General features: G+C 43.2%; 2 protein-coding genes across 2 annotated transcripts; one reads left to right on the top strand and one right to left on the bottom strand.

Moving 5' to 3' along the window:
- Positions 7498-9626, top strand: LOC8075378 (endoglucanase 21). The gene is made up of 2 exons (XM_002445462.2): positions 7498-8422; positions 8708-9626. Exons 1-2 carry the CDS (start codon positions 7550-7552, stop codon positions 9353-9355), a joined length of 1521 nt encoding a protein of 506 aa, XP_002445507.1. The 5' UTR covers positions 7498-7549; the 3' UTR covers positions 9356-9626.
- On the bottom strand, positions 19409-21919 carry LOC8075377 (chaperonin-like RBCX protein 1, chloroplastic). The gene is made up of 6 exons (XM_002444316.2): positions 21650-21919; positions 21231-21325; positions 20615-20732; positions 20495-20511; positions 20334-20396; positions 19409-19689 (listed from the first exon to the last, which is right to left on the bottom strand). Exons 1-6 carry the CDS (start codon positions 21816-21818, stop codon positions 19603-19605), a joined length of 549 nt encoding a protein of 182 aa, XP_002444361.1. The 5' UTR covers positions 21819-21919; the 3' UTR covers positions 19409-19602.

Raw genomic sequence — 21996 nt, 5'->3', positions numbered from 1 at the left:
TTGATGACCTTCTTTTGCCGCATAACATTGATGTAATGCACACTGAAAAGAATATCGCCGAGGCCCTTTGGGGCACTCTTATGAACACAGAGAAATCGAAGGACAATGTTAAGGCTAGAGTGGACTTGTCGACCTTATGCGATAGAAATAAACAAGAGATGCAACCTCCTAGTGGTCAAAACAAGAAGTGGAAAAAGCCTAAGGTGGATTTCATCTTGAAAATAGATGCGAGAAGGGAAGTGCTTGAATGGATCAAGAACTTGATGTTTTCAGATGGCTATGCCGCTAATTTGAGCAGAGGAGTAAACTTAACCACTTTGCGAGTCAACGGGATGAAGAGTCATGACTACCATGTATGGATTGAGCGGCTTCTCCCTGCAATGGTCCGTGGGTATGTCCCTGAGCATGTCTGGAAAGTGTTGGCTGAGTTGAGCTATTTCTTCCGCCTGTTGTGTGCTAAGGAGGTATCTCGAAACGTCGCTATAGAGTTAGAAAAACAGGCACCTGTGTTGGTCTGTAAGCTGGAGAAGATCTTCCCACCGGGCTTTTTCTTGTCGATGCAACATTTGATCGTGCACCTTCCCACTGAAGTACGTTTGGGGGGGCCTGTGCAGTTTCACTGGTGTTTTACAGTGGAGAGGGTACTGAAGACTCTTCGCAAGAAATGTACAAATAAAGCCAGAATTGAGGCTTCCGTTGCAGAGGTATACCTGAGGGAGGAGGTGGCAAACTTCACTACACAGTATTACAAGCCCAATCTGCCGAGCAATCATAACCCACTTCCACGTTACAATGTCGACGAAAATGAATCGACTCTAAGTCTTTTACATGGACAACTCGGTAGCTCAAGTGCATCCACCGTGAAGATTTTGACAAATAACGAATGGCACAGTATCATGCTATACTTGTTCAACAACCTTACTGAGGTGCAACTGTTTATCGGGGAATTTGTTCGTGAATCTTGGAATGAACAAAGAGATCCAACCCTGCAAGAACAAGACATCCTTCTATCCCAGGGCCCGGGAGCGGATAGGCCTGATTTCATTTCTTGGTTCAAACGAAAGGCCCGGACCGACTCGTCCATGAGTGTCGAGTTGAAATAGGTTGCAAACGGCTGCTAAGTTAGGGTGAAGTCATTTACCGGATATGATGTGAACGGTTATCGCTTCCACACAACAAGATACGAGAATATCCGGCCCAATCGGAAAACCACAAATAGTGGAGTTTGTACTCCCGGCACTGATGGCCTCGACTAGCATGGAAGAGTTGAGGACATCTACCAACTTGAATTTGATGGTGACAAACCTCTGAAACCTGTCATGTTTAAATGCCACTGGTTTAATCTTCGCGAAACGAGACTCACCCCTAGACTTGGGCTAGTCGAGGTGTGAGAAGATTCTGTATATCCGGGAAAGGATATCTACATTGTGGCTCAACAGGCCGTGCAGGTGTATTACACGAGATATGCGGATCAAGCCAAACAAGAGCTTCAGGGGTGGGCTATTGTGCACCAGGTTTCTCCACACGGGAAACTCCCAGCCCCAAACGATGACGATTACAACTTTAACACAAACACATATGATGGAGAGTTCTATCAAGAAGATGGGCTATCGGGGACACTTCAGATACTCCTACCTCAGGCCCTCGAAATGGAAGAAGACAACGAAACGGTTGATGACGAGGATGATGGAGACGTGGTGCAAAATGCCAAGGACATACAAATGCTTGAGCGATTACTTGTCGCTGGTGATGAAGACGAAGACGATGACGTAGGACCTTCGGATAGTGTCGCTTATTTGGATAATATTGACAGTGATGACGAGACCTATAATCCCAACCACGAGGACTATTCGTAATACATGTAATACTATGTCTTTTTTAAATTATTGACATTTTTGTTTTGTTTATTTATTTTCAAGTCTCTAATATGCTTACTAATAAGTCTTGTTTCATTCTTTGTGTGTGCAGGTGTTTGATCAAAGATGGCGAGCAGGCGGCCACGACGTGACACACCCTCGGCCTACGCGAGACGCCCTTCCCTCACTGGCGAGGCAGAGTCGTCAGGGGCAGCCGCCGCAGGACGGGGAGGCCTTCCACGACGAGTACCAGCCAGGGGCGTAGGAGGCCGCGGAGTCCCACCCCAGACCCCGTGGCTCCGACGCTGGAGGAGGAGTACCAGGAGGACGAGGACCAGGACGAGGACCAGGTCGAGGGCCAGGAGGAGGGCCATGACGAGGAGCACGGCGCGGCGCCCGAGGACGAGGGAGGCGCGGCGTCGGGTGTCTACCAGCGAGGTCCCGCGAAGCTCCCTCCATACCCACTACCTCAGAGTCGGGCACTGCTTCGCCCTTTACCGCCCAAGTAAGTAAATCTAAATGGTATCACAACTACCTCATCTGATAGGTTTGAGGGTTTAGAGAGAAACTGACTATTTTTTCTAACTGGTGCAGGTCATGGGATCTGGTGTCGGGTACTCCCGTGCGCGCTCCCTCGACCATCCTGGGTACCCTGTGCCGGAAGTACTTCCCCAGCCTCGTGGAGTTGGCGTCGGGGGCCCACGAGCCGGCCACCACCTGGGACAGGTACGCTTTAGGGGAGGATGACACGTACCGCAACCCCCAGGAGAGGATACTGGCCGAGTTTTGGGTAAGTTCCTTTCGCACAACAATAATTCATCCATTACATTAAAATCTATTTTTTTAAAATAATGATTGGATGTATTATCTTTTGTGCAGAGGTACTTCAGGGTGGAGGACGAAGACGTGGCCCTGGCTGAGTCTGTGGCGCACGCCTCCTGTAGGAAGTATGTCACCGACATGCACCACGAGGCGCGCGTCCAGGCAGTGATAGACTTCTACGCGTCGGCGCGTAGTATGACTATCACGAAGGCTCAGGCGCGGACGATGACGATGACCCAGGAGCAGTACCTGGAGGTAGATGAATAACATTCAGATTGTCTCTTTTTTGAATTTAATATATTCAATTATATCTTCATATCTGTCAAACACTCATTGTCTTGTAGGTGATTCCCTGGTGGTGTCGGGCGCATGCCGATGCCTGGGCTGCGATCGTGGGTAGGTGGTTCACGCAGGACTACCTAGACAGGCACGAGTCTCAGCGGGCACTGCGTCTGCAAAGACCAGCTGCCACTCACCACCAAGGCAGCAAGAGCCTCCCCGCCTTCAAAAAATCATATGTAAGTGATTTGTCTTCTATTTAGTTTCGCGTTTAATGTATGCTTGATTACTCACCCTCTGTCGCTTTTCTCGTAGGAGGCTCCGCACCCGGACGAGGAGGTGTCCATGTTCACGGCTTGGGCTGCGTCTCACCAGACTGCAGGCCAACGCACCTGGGACGCAGCTGCCCCTCGCGAGGCGTACTCCGACCCCAACGTGTACGATAAGGTCCAGGAGTACACGTCGGCGGTACGGGAGCGGCACGGGCTAGAGTACGACGTCCGCACCGAGCCACAAGATGCCGAGGCCGTCATGAGGCTCGGTGGCGGTAGGAAGCACGGCCGGGCCTGGATCGCAAACGTCGCCATCGACCCCAACACCACCCCCACTCTCAGCCAGCTCAGAGCACAGAGCACGAGCTCCAGCCAGCCCATCCGTGCACGGCCGACTCCGACAGTGAGCATGTTAGCTTCGCTCCAGGTAATTCTAGGTTCACTCATAGTAAATTAATATTCTCGCAACTGAATTACATTTGCATTACTGAAACATTGGAGTGTAATCTTGCAGGCCGACAACGCCCAGAAGACGGAGCACATCACGGCCCTCACTGCTCGACTGGAGGCTGAGCGTCTCGCGCGAGAGGCCCAGGACCAGAGGATGGCTGAGATGATGAGGGTCCTGGCCGCTCTGGGGCAGCATACAGGTGTGGACGTCACGATGTCAGCTCCAGCGCCTCAGCTTCCGACGCCGTTTAGTTCTACTGTAAGTGTCAAAGTTAACTTCTTCTTGGTAACTGTAGTGCAGAAATAATTACTGCAATCTCACATAAACATCTAACTGTTTGTGCAGCCTCAGTCGACAGCGGGATCCAATAACCCGTCTTGTACGTCACCGGATCCTGGAGCCTTCGACACACCACCCTCGACGCAGAGGCAGGACGGTTGGGGACGATGGTGAGTTCTCGCAGCCCTACGGTGCGTACGTGTCGGCGGTTTGGAACTTTGGTTCGATTTGGTGAACTTGTGGACTACTGGATGGTCGTGATATATATATATATATATGTGATGTTCGTGTATACATGATGTTCGTGATATATATATGTGATGTTCGTGAGATGTATGTGCTCGTTGTGGACTCTCTGTGTGTGATGGTATATATATGTATCTGTCTATTGTCTGGATGCAAATAAACAAACAAAAAAATTTAAAATTTCTCTGGTCTTTGCCGAGGGCCTTGACCATAGCCCTCGGCAAAGAATTTCTCAGAAAAAATAGAAAACAGGTCTTTGCCGAGGGCTATGGTCAAGGCCCTCGGCAAAGAATTCTCCAGAAAAAGTAAAAAAAGATACTTTGCCGAGGGCCTGCATGGTAGCCCTCGGCAAAGAAAGTACCCAAATAAAAATTTTAAAATTCTTTGCCGAGGGCCTGTATGGGAACCCTCGGCAAAGAATTTACCAAAATAAAAATTTAAAAAAATCTTTGCCGAGGGCCTAACGTTGGGCCCTCGGCAAAGACGCCGTCAGTTGCAGCTAGTGGCCTAACGGCATCTTTTTTTCGCCGAAGGCCGGCGTCAGCCCTCGGCAAAATCTTTGCCGAGTGCCCGACAAACGGCCCTCGGCAAAGACCCCTTTGCCGACGGGAAATTTCCCGACGGCTCTTTGCCGAAGGCAGCCCTCGGCAAAGCCTTTGCCGAGGGTCTTATAGCCTTTGCCGAAGGCCGGAAGCCCTCGGCAAAGATCCTCTCTGCAGTACAGTGAATACTTCATGGATCCCATCATCGTCTGAACCATAAGAAACATCATCCTAACCGTACCAGCGGCTAATCTGCATAAATCGTCCTAACTAGCTGATTAATCTGGTGCCATACTTATCTGTAGGAACAAGGTTTTTCTGTTGCACCAACACTGAGCTTCATTGCATCAACTGACATGTGCAATTGATATGGTGCAAAATATGCTAGGAAAAAATATGGACAATTTGTTTTTGTTTTTAAACCTTATTGAGACATGCATGTTGTAGTCAACAAACTGTTAACTTTACTGTCACAAATATTGTGTTGGGAAAATACAAGTACATAGGCAGCAATATGGGTATAGATAAAAGTATTAGCAAAACTGCGATATGAACTTACGTAATAGTTTCATCTCCTTATCTTTACTTACCTGCTAATTTGAACCTTTGCAAGGATATCAGGAATGGGCATAGGGGACAATTAAGAAAACAAACAGACCTACTACATAGGTATTCTGAAATATGTTGATCTGAATAAATTATTTTGGAAATTAATTATCCCATAAACACATTCTAATAAATTCTACTTGTGATGCCCTCATACGCTAATAACTGTATTTTCTTATGTATTCTTCAAAACCAAAGACTTCATATAGGTCAACATATGCTGTTCAAGTCCCTTTTCAATTACACTTAATTAAAAACTTGGGAAATTTTATTTGCATGATAATTAAGCTTCATGCATGAAGCTTCTGAATTACACTTAATGAAGTACTATAGCTGTCCATTAATTAATTACTAATATATTATTGGACAATAGAAATCTATCATCATTTAAACAACAAAAAAAGTACCTTATAATTTTGTGGTATACATACATACATGTATCTTCACATTTTACTAATGAATCCATGCATTTTAACTAAAAATAGTCTCACCAGAATTGGCTTGGCTCGCGAGAAGTTGCCATAATAATAATTTCAAGTTGTGATTAATCAAGATGGAATGATCATCAAATGAAAATTGTTTAATCGAAGTATTTACGGGCAAAATTTATATTTTTACACATCTCTGACAAATGATCCAGCTAAGATTCCATGTTGGGAAACGAACTTACCAGCGAAATAGACTAATATGCATCACAGTTTTGTCAATGATCGATAACATACATATACATATATATGCGATGGTTATGCGCCTCCACTTCGCTAGCTATGGTCTTCGTATATATTTGTACTACCTCTAGGCTGCAACATATACGCTGACTGGTTGCATTGCATCCTTAGTGTGCGCATGACGATGAAGACGCTCCAACCAACTACCAGTTTTTTTGCAATATGCTCCTTGCATCTAGGGAATCGTAAATCACTTGGATGAATCCCTTCTGCTTGTTAGGTTCATTGTATATTTGTAGCAGAACAAATACTTTACTAGGAATGTTAAACCCAAGGTGATTTTTTGAAATATTATGAAATCAGAAGTCAGAAATAATCATTATTGCGTGTCATGTGTGTGCAACAATGCAAATAGTTTATACACCCTTCACACTCAGAAAATAATGCGATTTGTAACACCCTAAAAATTGCATCTTTACAAATATAGGAGAATAATGCACCAACTTAAATTGATTTATTTATGCCTTTAAGTGAGCATTCAAATATAAGAGAATACTATTTTTTGCCAAATTAATTAAAATCAATCGTCAGGCTAGATACGTACATGTTATTGCATTCATGTTGGTGCACTATTTCTTTTGCACTGTGTGGTTTTTACCAAAATTCAAAATGATTTAAACTATCTTTGAATAGGGCTTTGAAAAGGAACTTTTTAACTTCACTCTTTGAAGTAATTATAAAAGGATGACACAAGTTTAGCATAGATGTGACGACGAAAGGAACTATGATACTTTTTTGTAGGGCGAGCTGTGAGCGCTGAATTTGAGTTCTCTAATGTGTAAGGATAAAAATAAGCTTGGAACGTGGTGCTTCAAAATAAAGAAAGGGGTTTGCAAAGCAAAAGGCCCCCAAACAGGACACGTGTTGATCAACAGATGGACGACCTCAGCACTCTAGTTGTAGGCTCCATGTAGCTATATAATTCTTTTTAGAAAAAGAAAATTTCCAGTTGTGAGTATGTGCACAAACATATTTGACCCAAATAAATAAATTCCTATCTAACTCTTCTAACTGGAGTACAAGTCCTGCTGATGCAAGTCAACCCTAGCACCTACCAAGCACTGGTACGGTCGCACGTTCTTCCCAAACTTCCCCATCCAGCTATCTGGAAAACAGAGACAACAACCAGTACTCAAGCATGCAGAGATGCATGCATCAGTACCTACCTGACAGTGCGGCCCCACCACTGCATGCTTTACACTAGACTAGATCCGATGGTCAGTTGTAAGCACCTGCCATTAAGACAGGCTTAACTACCAAATCACTACTAAAAGAGGTGTGTGGTGTGGTGTGGTCTGAGTCTCACGAGATAATAGTCAACGAGGAGAGAGCGAGAGGTTGCATTGCACAGCATGTACTATAAAAGGAGCATGATTGAAGAATAGAGGAGACAATAAACCATATATAGCACAGAAAACCTAGCTGGTCAGCATCTGCGACAAGTAACGGCCGGCGAGAAAGCATCAAGATGATCGCTTCTTTCTGCGCCGTGCTCACGCTCGTGCTGCTCCCGTTTGCGGCGGCCACCGGCGGCCATGGCAATTTCAACTACAAGAGGGCGCTGCACAGCAGCCTCCTGTACTTCGAGGCGCAGCGGTCGGGCCACCTCCCCTACAACCAGCGCGTGAAATGGCGCGGCCACTCGGGGCTCGCCGACGGGCTGCAGCAAGGCGTGGACCTGGTGGGCGGGTACTACGACGCCGGCGACAACGTCAAGTTCGGCCTGCCGATGGCGTTCACGGTCACCATGCTGTCGTGGAGCGCCATGGAGTTCCGGGACGAGATCAAGGCCGCCGGCGAGTGGCGCCACGTGCTGGAGGCCATCAAGTGGGGCACCGACTACTTCATCAAGGCGCACGCCGAGCCCGACGTGCTGTGGGCCGAGGTCGGCGACGGCGACACCGACCACTACTGCTGGCAGCGGCCCGAGGACATGACCACGTCGCGGCAGGCGTACAAGGTCGACCGCGACAACCCCGGCTCCGACCTCGTCGGCGAGACCGCCGCCGCCATGGCCGCGGCCTCCATCGTGTTCCGCCGCTCGAGCCCGCACTACTCGCGCCTCCTCCTCCACCACGCCGAGCAGCTGTTCGAGTTCGGGGACAAGTACAGGGGCAAGTACGACAGCAGCGTCAGCGAGGTGCGGCGCTACTACGCGTCGGTGAGCGGGTACGGCGACGAGATGCTGTGGGCGGCGCTGTGGCTGCACCGCGCCACCATGAGGACAGAGTACCTCGACTACGCCGTGGCCATGGCCGACGAGTTCGGCGGCACGACCTGGGCCATAAACGAGTTCAGCTGGGACGTCAAATACGCCGGCCTCCAGATCCTCGCCGCCAAGGTACTACACGGTGACCTTTTATCACTGTCATTAGCTAGGATGCGTTTAACGTGAAGACAATGCAACAAATTAATTATATATGGTATCAAGATTCCCAGATAACTAACAACAGACGTGCCTGCTATGTGTAGTTACGAATGGCATGTAGCAGACACACTTGATCATATATATATATATGTTCAAAAAAAAAGTCAGATCGACAAGGAATCTACCCTACGTACGTACGTGCAGTAAACAATTCTGGTCGATCACGATTTAACGTGTGCCATGCCTTGCATTTTTCAGCTGCTACTAGAAGGGAGTCACCGGCCGGAGCACCGCACGACGCTGGAGCAGTACAAGTCCAAGGCGGAGCACTACCTCTGCGCGTGCCTCGGCAAGAACGGCGCCGCCGGCAACGTGAACCGCACGGCCGGCGGCATGCTCTACGTCCGGCAGTGGAACAACATGCAGTACGTCACCAACGCCGCCTTCCTCCTCACCGTCTACTCCCGCTACCTCGCCGCCGCCACCACCGGAGCTTCCATGGTCCAGTGCCCCGACGGGCCGGTGCGCGCCGGCGAGCTGCTGGAGCTGGCGCGTGCTCAGGCAGACTACGTCCTCGGCGGCAACCCGGCCGGCGTGAGCTACTTGGTCGGGAACGGCCAGCGGTTCCCGCGGCGGGTGCACCACCGGGGCGCGTCCATCGTGTCGCACCGCGCCGACGGCCGGTTCATCGGCTGCGTGCAGGGGTACGACCACTGGTTCCGCCGTGCGGGGTCCAACCCGAACGTGGTCGTCGGCGCCATCGTCGGCGGGCCGGACCACCGCGATAGGTTCAGCGACCGGCGCAGCAACTACATGCAGACGGAGGCGTGCACGTACAACACCGCGCCCATGGTTGGCGTCTTCGCTCATCTGCACAGTCAGGCCGGGCGGTCGGAGACGAAATGATCCAGAGAACGGATCGGACGGGCAAATGATTAGGATTTCATATATAGGAACCTTTTTGTTGGGTCGTGTAATCATCTATTGTTAGCTAGGACACTTAATTATGGAGGAGGATGACGATCCTAACGGCTTCAGCATGCAAAGGCCGGCCGGCATCGGAGCCTGCATGTAGATTTTCATCTGTTCTAGTCTAGTCTTTAGTGTGTGTATGATGTAAATTGTCCGATAGAAAAAGAGTTTTTGTACTTTCCATGGAAAAATGTCAATCCCTTATTACCAAGGTTTTAAACTGCGGGCTAAACTCTTTTAGTATGTTGGTTCGTGGAATCATCACATGCTTCATATGAGGTGGTGCATCATTGAGTGTTCATCACTTCATCTCATAATTTTTTGTAGAATCAACTCATTCCTCATGCATATACTATTATTAGGTTATGACAAATGAGGTGGTGATGGATCAACCTATTTCATTTCATAAACCAAACAAAAAAAAGTAAGAAGTGAGAAAAAGATGGACCACCTCATTTGTCAAACCAAACATACCCTTTAGTGACGGACTCCTCCAGTGCAAGGTCTTGTGAAACCAACAAGAGTGAATTGGGGGTCTATTTGGTTTGGGCAAAAGCTACCTGGCTCAATAATAATCTTAGGTATTGGATTTTAGAGGACTATAGATGTACATTTGGCCCGTTAAATTTGGCCCGGTCCTTGGCCCGTCCTTTTGGCCCGGTCCGTGGCACGGCCCGGTCCGTTGTTTGTGGGCCACGGGCGGCCCGGCCCGTTGCCGGACCGAGCCATGGGCCGCACCCTCGGCCCGCAGCACGGTGGTGGCCCGGCCCGGTCAGCCCGTGGCCCGACACGACCCGCTCATTTTGTTCTATATGTTGTGATTTTGTACTCTTTCTCTTTGATATAACTTGTGAATTGAGATATGTTTTGCTTGAAACAATAAAATTGTATGCTGCTTCTTTCATATGTTGTGATTTGTGAAAAAAATTGACCTTTGTTAAAAAAACTGGTAAATTAAGACATGAGATGCTTGTCGGGCTGTACCCTCGGAAAATGGCCCACGGGCCGGACTATGGGCCGCACCCTCGGCCCGCAGCACGGTGGTGGCCCGGCCCGGTCCGGCCCGATCGGGCTGTGGGCTGTGCCGGCCCGGCCCATTGTACATCTATATAGAGGACCGGGATAGAGCTAAATGGATGCTTGCCCAAGCTATCTTACTACTACATAAAGCTCATCATTGCTGGCTCTAAAATGCCTTCACCATCGGTTTTGGCTGCTGTTGGTAAAAGTCATTGGTGATAACTAGCATCGGTGATCACCGCCGCTTTTGAAGCCAGCGGTGCTATTGTTCGTCACCGCTCGATCAGCATTCAATACGGTGGTGCTATCATTTACCATCACTGCTGCATCCGAGTTTGATTAGGTAGCAATCGGTCGCATACTACCACTAGTTTGGCAAATGATTCAATGTTGATGATGGACACATCAACGTTAGTTGGGCGTACCATCTTGTGGCGATGAACAAGACATCAACGTCGGTCTAGGTTATGATCTGTCGTAGATGTAGGTACCTACACAACCAGTGAGCATTCGATATGGCAGTGTTGATGGTGGTACCAAGTCAATCTAGCGAACTATCCGATGTTGATTTCATGTCCATCACCATGGTGCTTGTTTTTTATCCAGCGGTGTTGTATTGTCCATCACTGCCGTTAATTGTCAAAGTTTAAACTAAGCTATGAAAATCAGTGTATTATGCACAAGGAATCACAGTCCATTTGGGACATAGATTTAATCCGGTTGAGGTATGTTGTACCCTACATTTAGTTTACAATAGATTTCTTTATCTCGCATGTGCAAGTTTACAAGGATTGCTAAGTATTCTAAGGGGTACCGATTGAGTGCTCCCCAGCCCACATTATATACACCAATGGGTAGGATTACATAGATGGTGATCAGTTTATAGATATGTTACGTAGTTAGTTACAAGAAAATAATAATAGAATATCATATCCTATGTGAAAGCATCTAGGCCCCTAGTTGGGTTTTGGTGATTAATGATGACATGAGATTACTATGACTAATAACATATGTTTTGTAGAGACAATGAAAGTTAGCTCATGGTAATGGTGATTATTTGGGCATTCATGGTATTCATGTCCTCGTCGATTGAGATCAATTTTGGTTTTCAAAGGATGCACAACAAGGTTAAGAATAGACTAATTATAAGTGTCATTAGGCATTGGTGAGAAACTTAGAGTAGTTTAGGATCTTGTTTTTCCTTTGGCCATACTACAAAGGGTGTATGGACTAGTAGCTTGACCTAGGTTAATATGTTAGGTGTGGTGCACACTTGTCAAACTTAGCACTAGATAGCTCAGGGAAGGCCCTAAGATCACTTGGAGTCAAAGTCACTCACAAAGGATTTCGAATTAGAAGTGAATGCAATATCTTTCTATTGACAGGGCGATGGAAGTGTAGGCACTGGACGCTAGGGTGTGTGTCCGGTTAGTACTAGGATGCTTTGGTGTGACCAGATGCAGCACAATAATGTGCATCAGACGTGTCGGTACTTGCACAGTAGCAGTGCCTCTAGTTGACTTAAGAACCCGACGCTGACTAGGGTAGGACCAGACGCCGGGTGTAGGGTCGGTTGCTACTCAGAGAGGTTCTAGAGTGGGTTTTGAGCAATGAGACACATCTGGTGGCTAGGGACTGGACACTGGCCTACGTTCAGTGCAACTTAACTGATACCTCTGACAGTTGTCATATAGTAGCCATTGGCTACTAATCGGACACGTCCGGTGCTTCCACCAGAGCATCTTGTACCCCTGACAGTTACTGACTTGAAACTTAACAGTTGGATTTGACTTGAGCATGTATAAATACCATCTCCAACTCATCCAAGTTAGCTCTCTTGCTTATTTCTTCAGCTAAGAAACACCTTTAGAGTGCAAGGGAGTGCAAGAGCCTAGTGAGGTGATTAAGATTTAAGAATCCAACATTAAGGACCTCATTAGTGCCTAGGTAGTAGTAAGTGTGCATCCACCTTCCTCATTAGGCTTGTCTTGGTTAAGTGAGAGTTTGTGCTTGTTACTTATGGTGATCGCCATCACCTAAATGGTTTGGTGGTGATTGGGAGCTTGGTGATCATCCGGCGAAGCTTGTGGATGACTCAACTCATGTTGTGAGCGGTTGTGGGCAATTCACCATGTCAGAGTGATGAAGAACAAGACTATAGAGAGCACTTGATCCTTATGTGGATCAAGGGGAGCTACGTCGTTGTGTCGATGCTCCAACAAGGACTAGTGGAGAGTGGTGACTCTCTAATACCTCAACAAAACATTGCCTTGTTTCTTTCCCTTTCTTTACTTTGAGTATTTACTTTGAGCATTTCAATTCTTATCTTCACTTTCCTAGAATTGCCATGCTAGAGTAGGATTGGAACCTAGGGTGCAAACTTTTGTTTGGTAGATCAATAGAAACATAATTAGGCACGTAGGGGTGAAGTAGGCTAAGTATAAGGTTTAATTATTGCAAGAAATTTAAAATTAGCCCAATTCACCCCCTCTTGGGCATCTTGATCCTTTCACTATGGAAGTTGGCACCCAAGCTCCTTGTGCTAGGTTGCTTGGTCACCATGTTTGATGATGTACCCTAGTTTGGCTAGGCCTCATCTTTGCTAGCCTTGGCCCATCCCGGTAGTAATAGGATTCTATCAGCGCTGAGGTACCCAGGGTCCATATTGCTAATAGTAGCTCCTGAAGGACTTGATGACGAGCTAGTCAAATGACACAATCCTTTGATTGGGTGATTGGGTGTCATTTCCAAAGGTCTATGTGACAATGCTTATGATACATTGACGCTACTAAAGGTCCTCTAGGCGTTTGCAGGTAACGCCCCCTTTGGTCTTCTAGGTATTAAGCATGATTAAGTCCTACTATAAATAAGGTTGAATGGGTCAAGGAATTTGAAGTGCCTCGTCTTCCCCGCTCCATCTAATATGCATGTGACCTGCATGGGTCACGGATCTTGACTATGTGTTTCCTCTTTTGTGGCTTTAAGGTTAGGCAATTTAAGCCAAGTGTGGTGGGGCCTCTTGGGCTCATCCCCTCCTCTTCTTCTTTAGATCTAGAGAATTTCTTGAACTTGTCGTCTGTTTTATCTCCATGGTGCACCTTCTCCAACACCTTCAATGAGGCGGGTCATGAATCTTGACTATTTGTTTCCACTTTTTATGGCTTCAAGGATGCTCTTACTATAGGTCATAACTTCACTTTAAAAAGGTAGGTTCATTCATATTTGGTGTTCCCACGTCTATTTCTAATGCCCCTTGTTGTTCTAGAACATTCAACAAGGAAATGCAGGTAGGTAGATGTAGTGAATTTGATACAATAATGCATACTTAGAAGCATTTAGAAGAATTTGGAAGATAAAAGAGAGTTGACATTTGTCCTAGAATATTGTTCTATTAGCTTCATGACACTAAACATGCTTTGGTGAATTGTACAAGGTTTAAGAGCTAGATACCTGTATGATATAAAATATCTAGGATTTACATAAGGAGACAAAATCTAGAGTAATCTTTGTATTTGATGCTTTGGATGGTTTCCACTTGGCATCAATCCAATGGTTATATATACAAAGGCGCTCTCCACCCAAAGATACCAAGGCAATGTGTAAAATATATTTGATCAACAACATATGTAGACACCATGTATTCTTTGACTACGGCGTGATCAAGGAGAGGAGGGGAAAAGGTTTTTCTTCAAGACAGAGGGTATCTAGTTTATTATATCTTTTATAGAAGAATGACCTAGATCTAGAAAATTTGACGTCTTTTATTTTTGGGTTGGAGGATCAGCGGCTGAATCAAGTTGAACCACCACCAGCAGCAGTTTCCCGATTAGTTGTCTTTGTTGAGCAGATGATTGGTGGTAGAAATGCAACATCTATTATTTTGTTGGTTCTGTCCTACACAAATCTATAAACCACACATACATTCTAAACTCTTTTTGGGGCATCAAACGAGGCAACAAATTGCTAGTTTAGTTTCATGATCAAGTGGAGATACATGTAGCTATAGATAGAGGTAGAGGTATCAAATTGGCATTCACAATTTTTCAATGAAAAGCTATTAATGAGAGTACAACATACTATTTAGTTTAGAGATGGACACATTAACTTTTCAAAAGCTCTTTGTATGGTTCCAAAGATTAAATTAAATTTTCATAAAATCTAAGGTTTTATCCCGACACCATCTTATGGAGCAAATGACATGGCTGACAGTGTTCCAAAAATTATACATAAATGACCAGTTTGTCTTTGTTTGGCAATATGAAGATACAATATAATAAATTCAGTACTAGTTTTTCATGAAAACAACCAAGACAATGAGTTTGTTATTCAAGACTGTAGTCTACCTCTGTTCCTAGAATTTATTATTCAAGACTATAGTCTACCCCTACTCCTAGAGATGATCCTCGTAAAGAATTGGTTGACATTGAAGCCTAGCGTGCACACTCGACATGTAGCAACATGGTTATAGAAAGGGAGTGGTGATAATGATTGGAGTGTAGGCCTAGAGAACATAAAAATCTAATCTAAGGATTTGCTTTTTTATCCAAATATGCAGGTAATAACTGTTGTTGGTATATGAAAAAGTAATACATCATTATGTTGTACTTTTGGGGAAAACACCATCTTGTACTGATGTAACCATCAAGATATAAGTAATATTGGTATATTATCTTTTGCGTATGATATATTTTTGAGAGTATTTATGTTTCTTTGATATTTTCTCTTCATATTTATTTTGATGTGGACTAATGAACTGGCATCCTCTCCATCTTAAGGTTTCAAGACTTCATCTTAGCATTTTTTTGCGTACAAATAATGAATTTATTTGGTTTTCTACACTAACTAGCCGCTCGAGGACCCGAGTTCAATGAATTTGTTGTGTTCCCAATGTATGTTTCCAAGGTTCCTCATTGTAGCACATTTGATCGACATGGAAGCTCAGGTAGGTGGATGTAGTGAATCTGTTACAATAATGCATATTTAGAAGCTTTTAGAAGAATTTGGAAGATACAGGAGAGTAGATATTTGAAGGGTCCAGATGGCATACTAGAGTCGGGTAAATAGTCTAGGCAACTTTGTCACATCTCAATCCAAACAAGCATGTAATGTTATCATAGATGTCTCTCCCTCCTCATCCATAGACTTTTTCAATGCATTAGTGATGATGCTTTAGATCACTCCTTAGATACATATGTACAAGTGATTCTCCATTGATTGGTTCATTTAAAGGAGTACTGATTACATGAACTTATGCATGTCATTTAAGAACAGGATGCTACAAATTTGTTGTGACATTTTGATGGTTAGGAAATGGCAGAAGCACCTATGGACAAGGAAATTTAGATAGATCTCAATATAACTTCAACTTGGAGCCATAGTTGGTTAGTTATATACTAAAATAAGCATAACTCTTTTCATACAAGAGTCCAATTAAGACTTCCTTTAATGCATTAGGAACCCAGGTATGTTGGCTTTGTTTTGATTCTCTTGTCCTAGTTTCATATTCGTAATGGAAACTTTTTCTTCATCAAAACAATGTGATGTGTTATAGTTTAGTCAATATCGGGCCCTATGGGGGTTGGGTGAAGAGGTATAGGGGGTGGCACATAATCCTGAGTTGTGGACACCCTCACATCCCCTCCATGACACATGAACCCTAGGACACCCATTTCATATACTCTTTGAGTTATAGCCTTTATTAAGTTCCGTTGGAGTGTAACACCCTAAAATTTACTTCTTTTGAAATATAGATAAAATTATTTAATTTTGTATTTTTGTGCTCATGAAAATATAGGAAAAATGATATTTTTTATTAAATTAAAATTTATCATAAGGCTTAGCAATATTATTATGCATACATGCTGGTGCATATGTTTTGATGTGATGCTTGTTGCTCCTTTATGTGTTGATAGTAAGAAAAATATTTAAAATACGTTTAGTAGATCGATCTTCCTTATTCGGCACGTATTTATCTTTTATCTACAACCAAATTTCTTATTTCTAAGCTCAAATTTTTATTAGGACCTTCCTAAAATATTTTTTTTGTCACTCAAAGCACTTCTTTTAGTTCCTCGTCCATCAAGCACTCTCTACAAACTTTTCGAGAATTTTTTCAGCTGCTGTTCTCACTTTTCTGTGAGCATGATCTAATTTTTAGATGCTCCGAACAATCTTCTCATGAACTCCAAATACTTTATTTGGATTCCTCATGTTCTACAATATCTCTGAGAATTTTTTTCCAAATTTTCGAAGCTTTCGGAGTATTTTTCGTGGCTTAACTACTAATTCTAAACTTTTCTAGAATTATTTTATCAATGAAAATAATTAATTCCGAAAATAATAAATCTCTTATTATTTTTCCAACGTCAAAGCCCATAATAAATCCTAAAAACCATGTAGTTATTTACTAATAGGCTTTAATAATTAATTAGGCCTATTAGTAAAGATGAAGGTTGCAAATCAATTAGTACCATATCGCTAGTTGACGTGGAGGTGGGGAGTTTTTCTCCCTATATATATGTACCAACCCCTTAGGCAAAGCACATAAAAAAACATATATATATATATATATAGAAAGCCTCTAATTTGAGAATTCCTAAGGTAGTAAAATAAAATTTATATTTTCTTCTTTCTCTACATATTGTGTTGCCTCTTCGTCATTAACAAGAAAGCCGACATCATGCCCGATCGCCCTCAGTCCTTGGTCCAAGGTCAAGCCGCCCTCGGCTGCTCTCCACCAGCCGAAACTCTAATTGGCCAGAGTCAAGTTCACGTACAACACAAGGAAGAAGGTGCATGTTCTGCAACTCATCTATTCATTCAATTATTCCAAAAATCCATGCCATCTTAATCGTGCATCATTTAGTTATTCTAACTCTAATTTAATCCATTCAACCACGTTAGAATTTTGTAGATTTAATCTACGTACTAGTACCTGCAACTTCACGTGTTGCGCTATATTTGTAAATTTTATTAATTTAAATGCTAGATTGATTAATGTTTATGTACAATTACTTTTCTAATTTAGAAGCGAACATACTAAATATTTCTGAATTTTATAATCTAAAATATATTAAACGTTGACGTTTGTGTGCAACTGGTTTTCTAATTTAAAATACATACAGATTTTATACTTTTGTGTTTTATATATAAATATTAATATGGCAAGTTACTAACATAATCTTATTTCTAAATAATAAATTGCTTAGCTCAAACATGTTTCATATATGAAATTCTAATTAGACTAAATACTCTTACATATTTATTTCTTTTGCAATTTGCAAAGATAAAGCTTAATAATTTATTTAGTAAATTAGGTGATAACATTTATAAAAAAATATATGATTAGCATCAACTCAGATTTCAAGTTTAAATATGATTTATTTAATTTGAGTTAACGTTACTCACATTGTTTTTATTAATTAATATAAATCAAGCTTATAGTTGTTTCATTTACGGTATAAATTTTTTGGCAATTGTTCCTTTTATATCGTAGCTTTGACCTCGATGCTTCTTGCGTTTTTGTGACCGTGATCAAATTAGAGTGCTTTTCGCGTCTTTGTGTTCGTAGCGATAGATTAGTTTTTAAACCTTTTTATTGTTTGGTGTACTGTTCTAATCATAGCTTTGTTTGCTTCATGTATGTTGGCTCCGATTGCTTGTGTGTTTCTATTTGATGCTCGAGAATAGACGATGAACATTACTACAGTTATCAAGATCAAAGCCTTGGCAACAAGTAAGATCAGCAGAGCTAGCAAAACTAACAGGAGCAATTGGATCAAGGCAAGTATAGCATTTGGATTTTATTTCTGTGACCCGTGATCCTGTGACTAGATTAATGTAAAGTAATAAATGATAAAAATGACTTTTTAGCCACTTGATGATTTATCTGTAAGTGATAACCGGGACAACAGTGCAACCATGAGGGCTATAATGGCTTTGGCTTTAGCTCAGTATGAAGACCTTTTCTAGCTTGTTAGAGGTTACCCGAAAGGGCGGAGGGGCTGAACCGTTTTGGGTATAGTGTGGCCTCTGTCTGTATGTGTATAGGCTGTGAGTCATTGTGCCATCGGAAGGGGGGCTCTATATCTGCGCGCAAAGGAAACCTTGCGGCCCTAACATGTTAGACGAACTTTTGAAAGGCTTCATAGTAATCCCTGCCGACCTTCCTTGGTAGTGGGTTAAGAGGCTGATCACCTCGGGCGAAAGTGTAAATCATGACTCATGGGTAAAGATGTACAACCTCTGCAGAGTGTTAAAACTAGTATACTAGCCATGCTCATGGTCATGAGCAGCCTTGGGGATTCTTGCATCGACGGTGATGATTCTTGTGTGTTAAAAATACTCATTATTTATTATTTAATGCTCTACATTATTTATGTCACATTGATCATGAGATTGTGGGAGCTATACAATCTAGTTGCTATACTTGTGGAGTTCGACATGGACTCACTCTTGCTATTTTCCCCAAACCTCAGGAGAAGTTTAGGCTTGTGATCAACTAGTCAGTTGGATCCTGTAGAGTGGAGTTAATACCCGAAGTTGGAGTTATCTTCCGTTGTTTGCTGCTTAAGGTTATCTCTAATTTATTAAGTACGCTATATAATTTATGCATTGTCTTTTGATATTGCCCCTTATTTGTAGCTATATGTGAGATTTGCCTTTTAAAACTCGCATATAGTGCATATCTGGTTTTGTCCTTAAAATCGGGTATTACATGGAGAGATTAACTATCTTGATTAGGTCAATCATACCATGTGTGATTGAAAACTAACGAATTAGTGGTGCAGTGATTGCAAGGATTTCAATGTTTTGATAAGATCTATTTTCATCACCAGATTTTAAGTTATACCAATTCAATTTGACCTATCTTTTAGAAGAACAGGCCTGTCCTATTAGTTTATGAAATGTTTGAGTTGCCTAGTGGTGTGTAATAGCAATTGTGTATGGATGATAGAGAAAGTAACATGGTGTAAGCATGAGGTGTTTTATTCAAGTAATATTATCCATCTACATACATGGCACTACTGATCCATTATGCTTAGCATTTATGCGACAAACAAAGTTTCCAGAGTAAGATAATGCCCCATAACCTATATGTACATCTTCTATATATACATACATGTCGCCTATAAAATAATATAGGCAAGGCTCAAGAGAAATCATGTATTGTTATAGTTTTCGTCTTCAATGTGGCTAACTTCCACGACATAATCCCTCATGAGCTTTGTATTGGCCTCATCTACCATCTGCAGATAGTGGAACACAAAGAGCATTAATAAAAAACCACTGAATAGTGCTACTTTTCTGAAATTCTTAGAGCATCTCCAATAGGAGACCTCAAATTATAGGCTCCTACATTGATTTGAGGGCTTCTATTTTGAGGCTTACGTTTTTATATATATTTACTTTAGCAGAAGCCCCTAAAATAGAGCCCTCAAATCTATTTTAATAGACATTGACATGTGGACCCGCTCATCAGTTTCTATTCCTTCCTCTTGCTGTTCCCATTCCTCGATCTCATTGACCCAGCTGCAACCGTGCCTAAAGCAGATGCATTGGGGAGGAGGACAATGGAGCCAAGAGAGCCGATGGAGGAGGACAACAGAGCAGAGCTTGGGGAGGAAGATAGCCAAGAAGGCATTTGCTGGCATCCTTCTTTTTAAGGGTCTTTGTAGGGGGGCCTATTGAACTTGTGTTTTTTACTCAAATTTTAGTTTGGGGGTTTGTTTTGGGATCCTACTAGAGATGCTCTTACCGTGACTTATCTTTTGGAGATAACTGAAACAATTTTACTGGGCAACTAATACAGGTCATAACTTCACTTTTAAAAGTTCAGTCATAATTTATTGGAATAATAGACCACTAGTAGATGGGGCTGAAGAAAGGCAACCTTGAACGATAACTTCTTTAAATTGTCCCACTCGAAATCGTTCTTCACATAACCAGATCGGACCTGCAGTAGCGTTAATTCATCTGAAATCTCTTTGAAATACAGGTTCAAAAAACTAAGTTTAGAATACGGCATCAGTTATGAATGCTCCGAGTACACACCTCTAGAATCCTCATGGCTGTTTGTTTCCAAGCCAAAACAAGAGATGAAAGCACATACCTCAGTAATTTCATAAAAGGATCAAGCAAATTAAAACAGTGTGTGGTTAAAAACTAACTTACCTAGTCCCTTAAGTCTTGGAGACTCACGCATCAGCTTTTCGCAGAAAATTTCAGCGTCATTCAGAGAGGTGCGGCTGATGAACTCCTTTAGCTCAAAGTAAGCTTCCCTATTGTAACTCTTTATCGATGATCCAAATGAAAGAATAAAAAGGAATTAAGATATTATAACAATTTCGAGTCCCTTTAATTGTCGATCAAGATGTGAGGACTCTAAGTCAAGAGAAATTCAGATATCGATATATTTATTGAAGAACAAATCCGGAACAATAGTTTGTACATAACAATTGAAACAGTGCATGTGCATGGATGCTATTATTTTTTTAATGTAGCACCCCCGTTTTATCTGTAGTACGCTGAATTTAAGATTGTGTATAAATTAATTTTCTGTTCATATCAATATGCTTCGACATACGATTGCATTGTACTAGGATATGCCCATGCCCATGAAAACTACCTTGACAGTACAATATTATATATATATATATATATATATATATATATATATATATATTGATACAAGTTTCCTAAAACTAAAATTAGTATTTGTACAAAATTAACGGGAGTGCCGGTTGAATATATAGAAAGGAACAGCCATTCCAAAAGGCAAGAAGGCAACCTCAAGCTGTGCGAGGACAACCGTGACGGCGATGTAGTTAAAGAAGTGCTGGAGGATAATTGCCGCCTTCCGCTCCGGTGAACCCTCCCCAAAGCCTGAATCATCACCAAAACCACGCACAACATAGATACATAAATAATGTTTAGTTGCTAGCCACACTTTGTCACACTGCACCAGATCACCTAGTTACGATAAACTAAAATTCGTTTCTTGAGAAGTTTGTTACAATCAATTCTACGTACATACTTAATTTGCAAACACGGTGCAGTGCAGTACTGCAGTGATGCAGTCGCTTAACACAGCTAGCTATGTCCAGGCACCAACGAGCAAGCTGCTGCTACGAAGGAGTTGAGACGTACTGATAGGTTGAAGGCAGCAGAGAGCAGAGTCGTAGATGCAGATGGACGGTTATTACCTACCGGGAACGTACATCTTGCTGCACCTCGCCGGCGCCACAGAACTCGCGAGCCGGCGCCGGTTCTCCGTCGTCCTCCTCCTCCAGAACGGCTGCGTCAGCACGGGGAGGTGGAGGACGCGCCCAACCCCGGCGCCCTGGAGCGGAAGCACGACGGCACTGCTGCACTCCATGACCAAAAAGCGCACGCTCACTCTGCTCTTTCCTACTGTATACTCCTACGTTGCAACGCGTGGACCTGCCGGAGATATTTATCGGCGACTGGGTCTGCCGTCTGCGCCACACCACATGTAGCGGCCGTGCCAATGGATAAATAAACCAGCTGGGCCGGGTGTAGTGCGCTCTGAGTAT

This window comes from Sorghum bicolor, chromosome 7, assembly GCF_000003195.3.
Source record: "Sorghum bicolor cultivar BTx623 chromosome 7, Sorghum_bicolor_NCBIv3, whole genome shotgun sequence".
Classification (NCBI taxonomy): Eukaryota; Viridiplantae; Streptophyta; class Magnoliopsida; order Poales; family Poaceae; genus Sorghum; species Sorghum bicolor.
The sequence above is the reverse complement of the archived record's forward strand: the minus strand, read 5'-3'. Positions and strand labels throughout refer to the sequence as shown.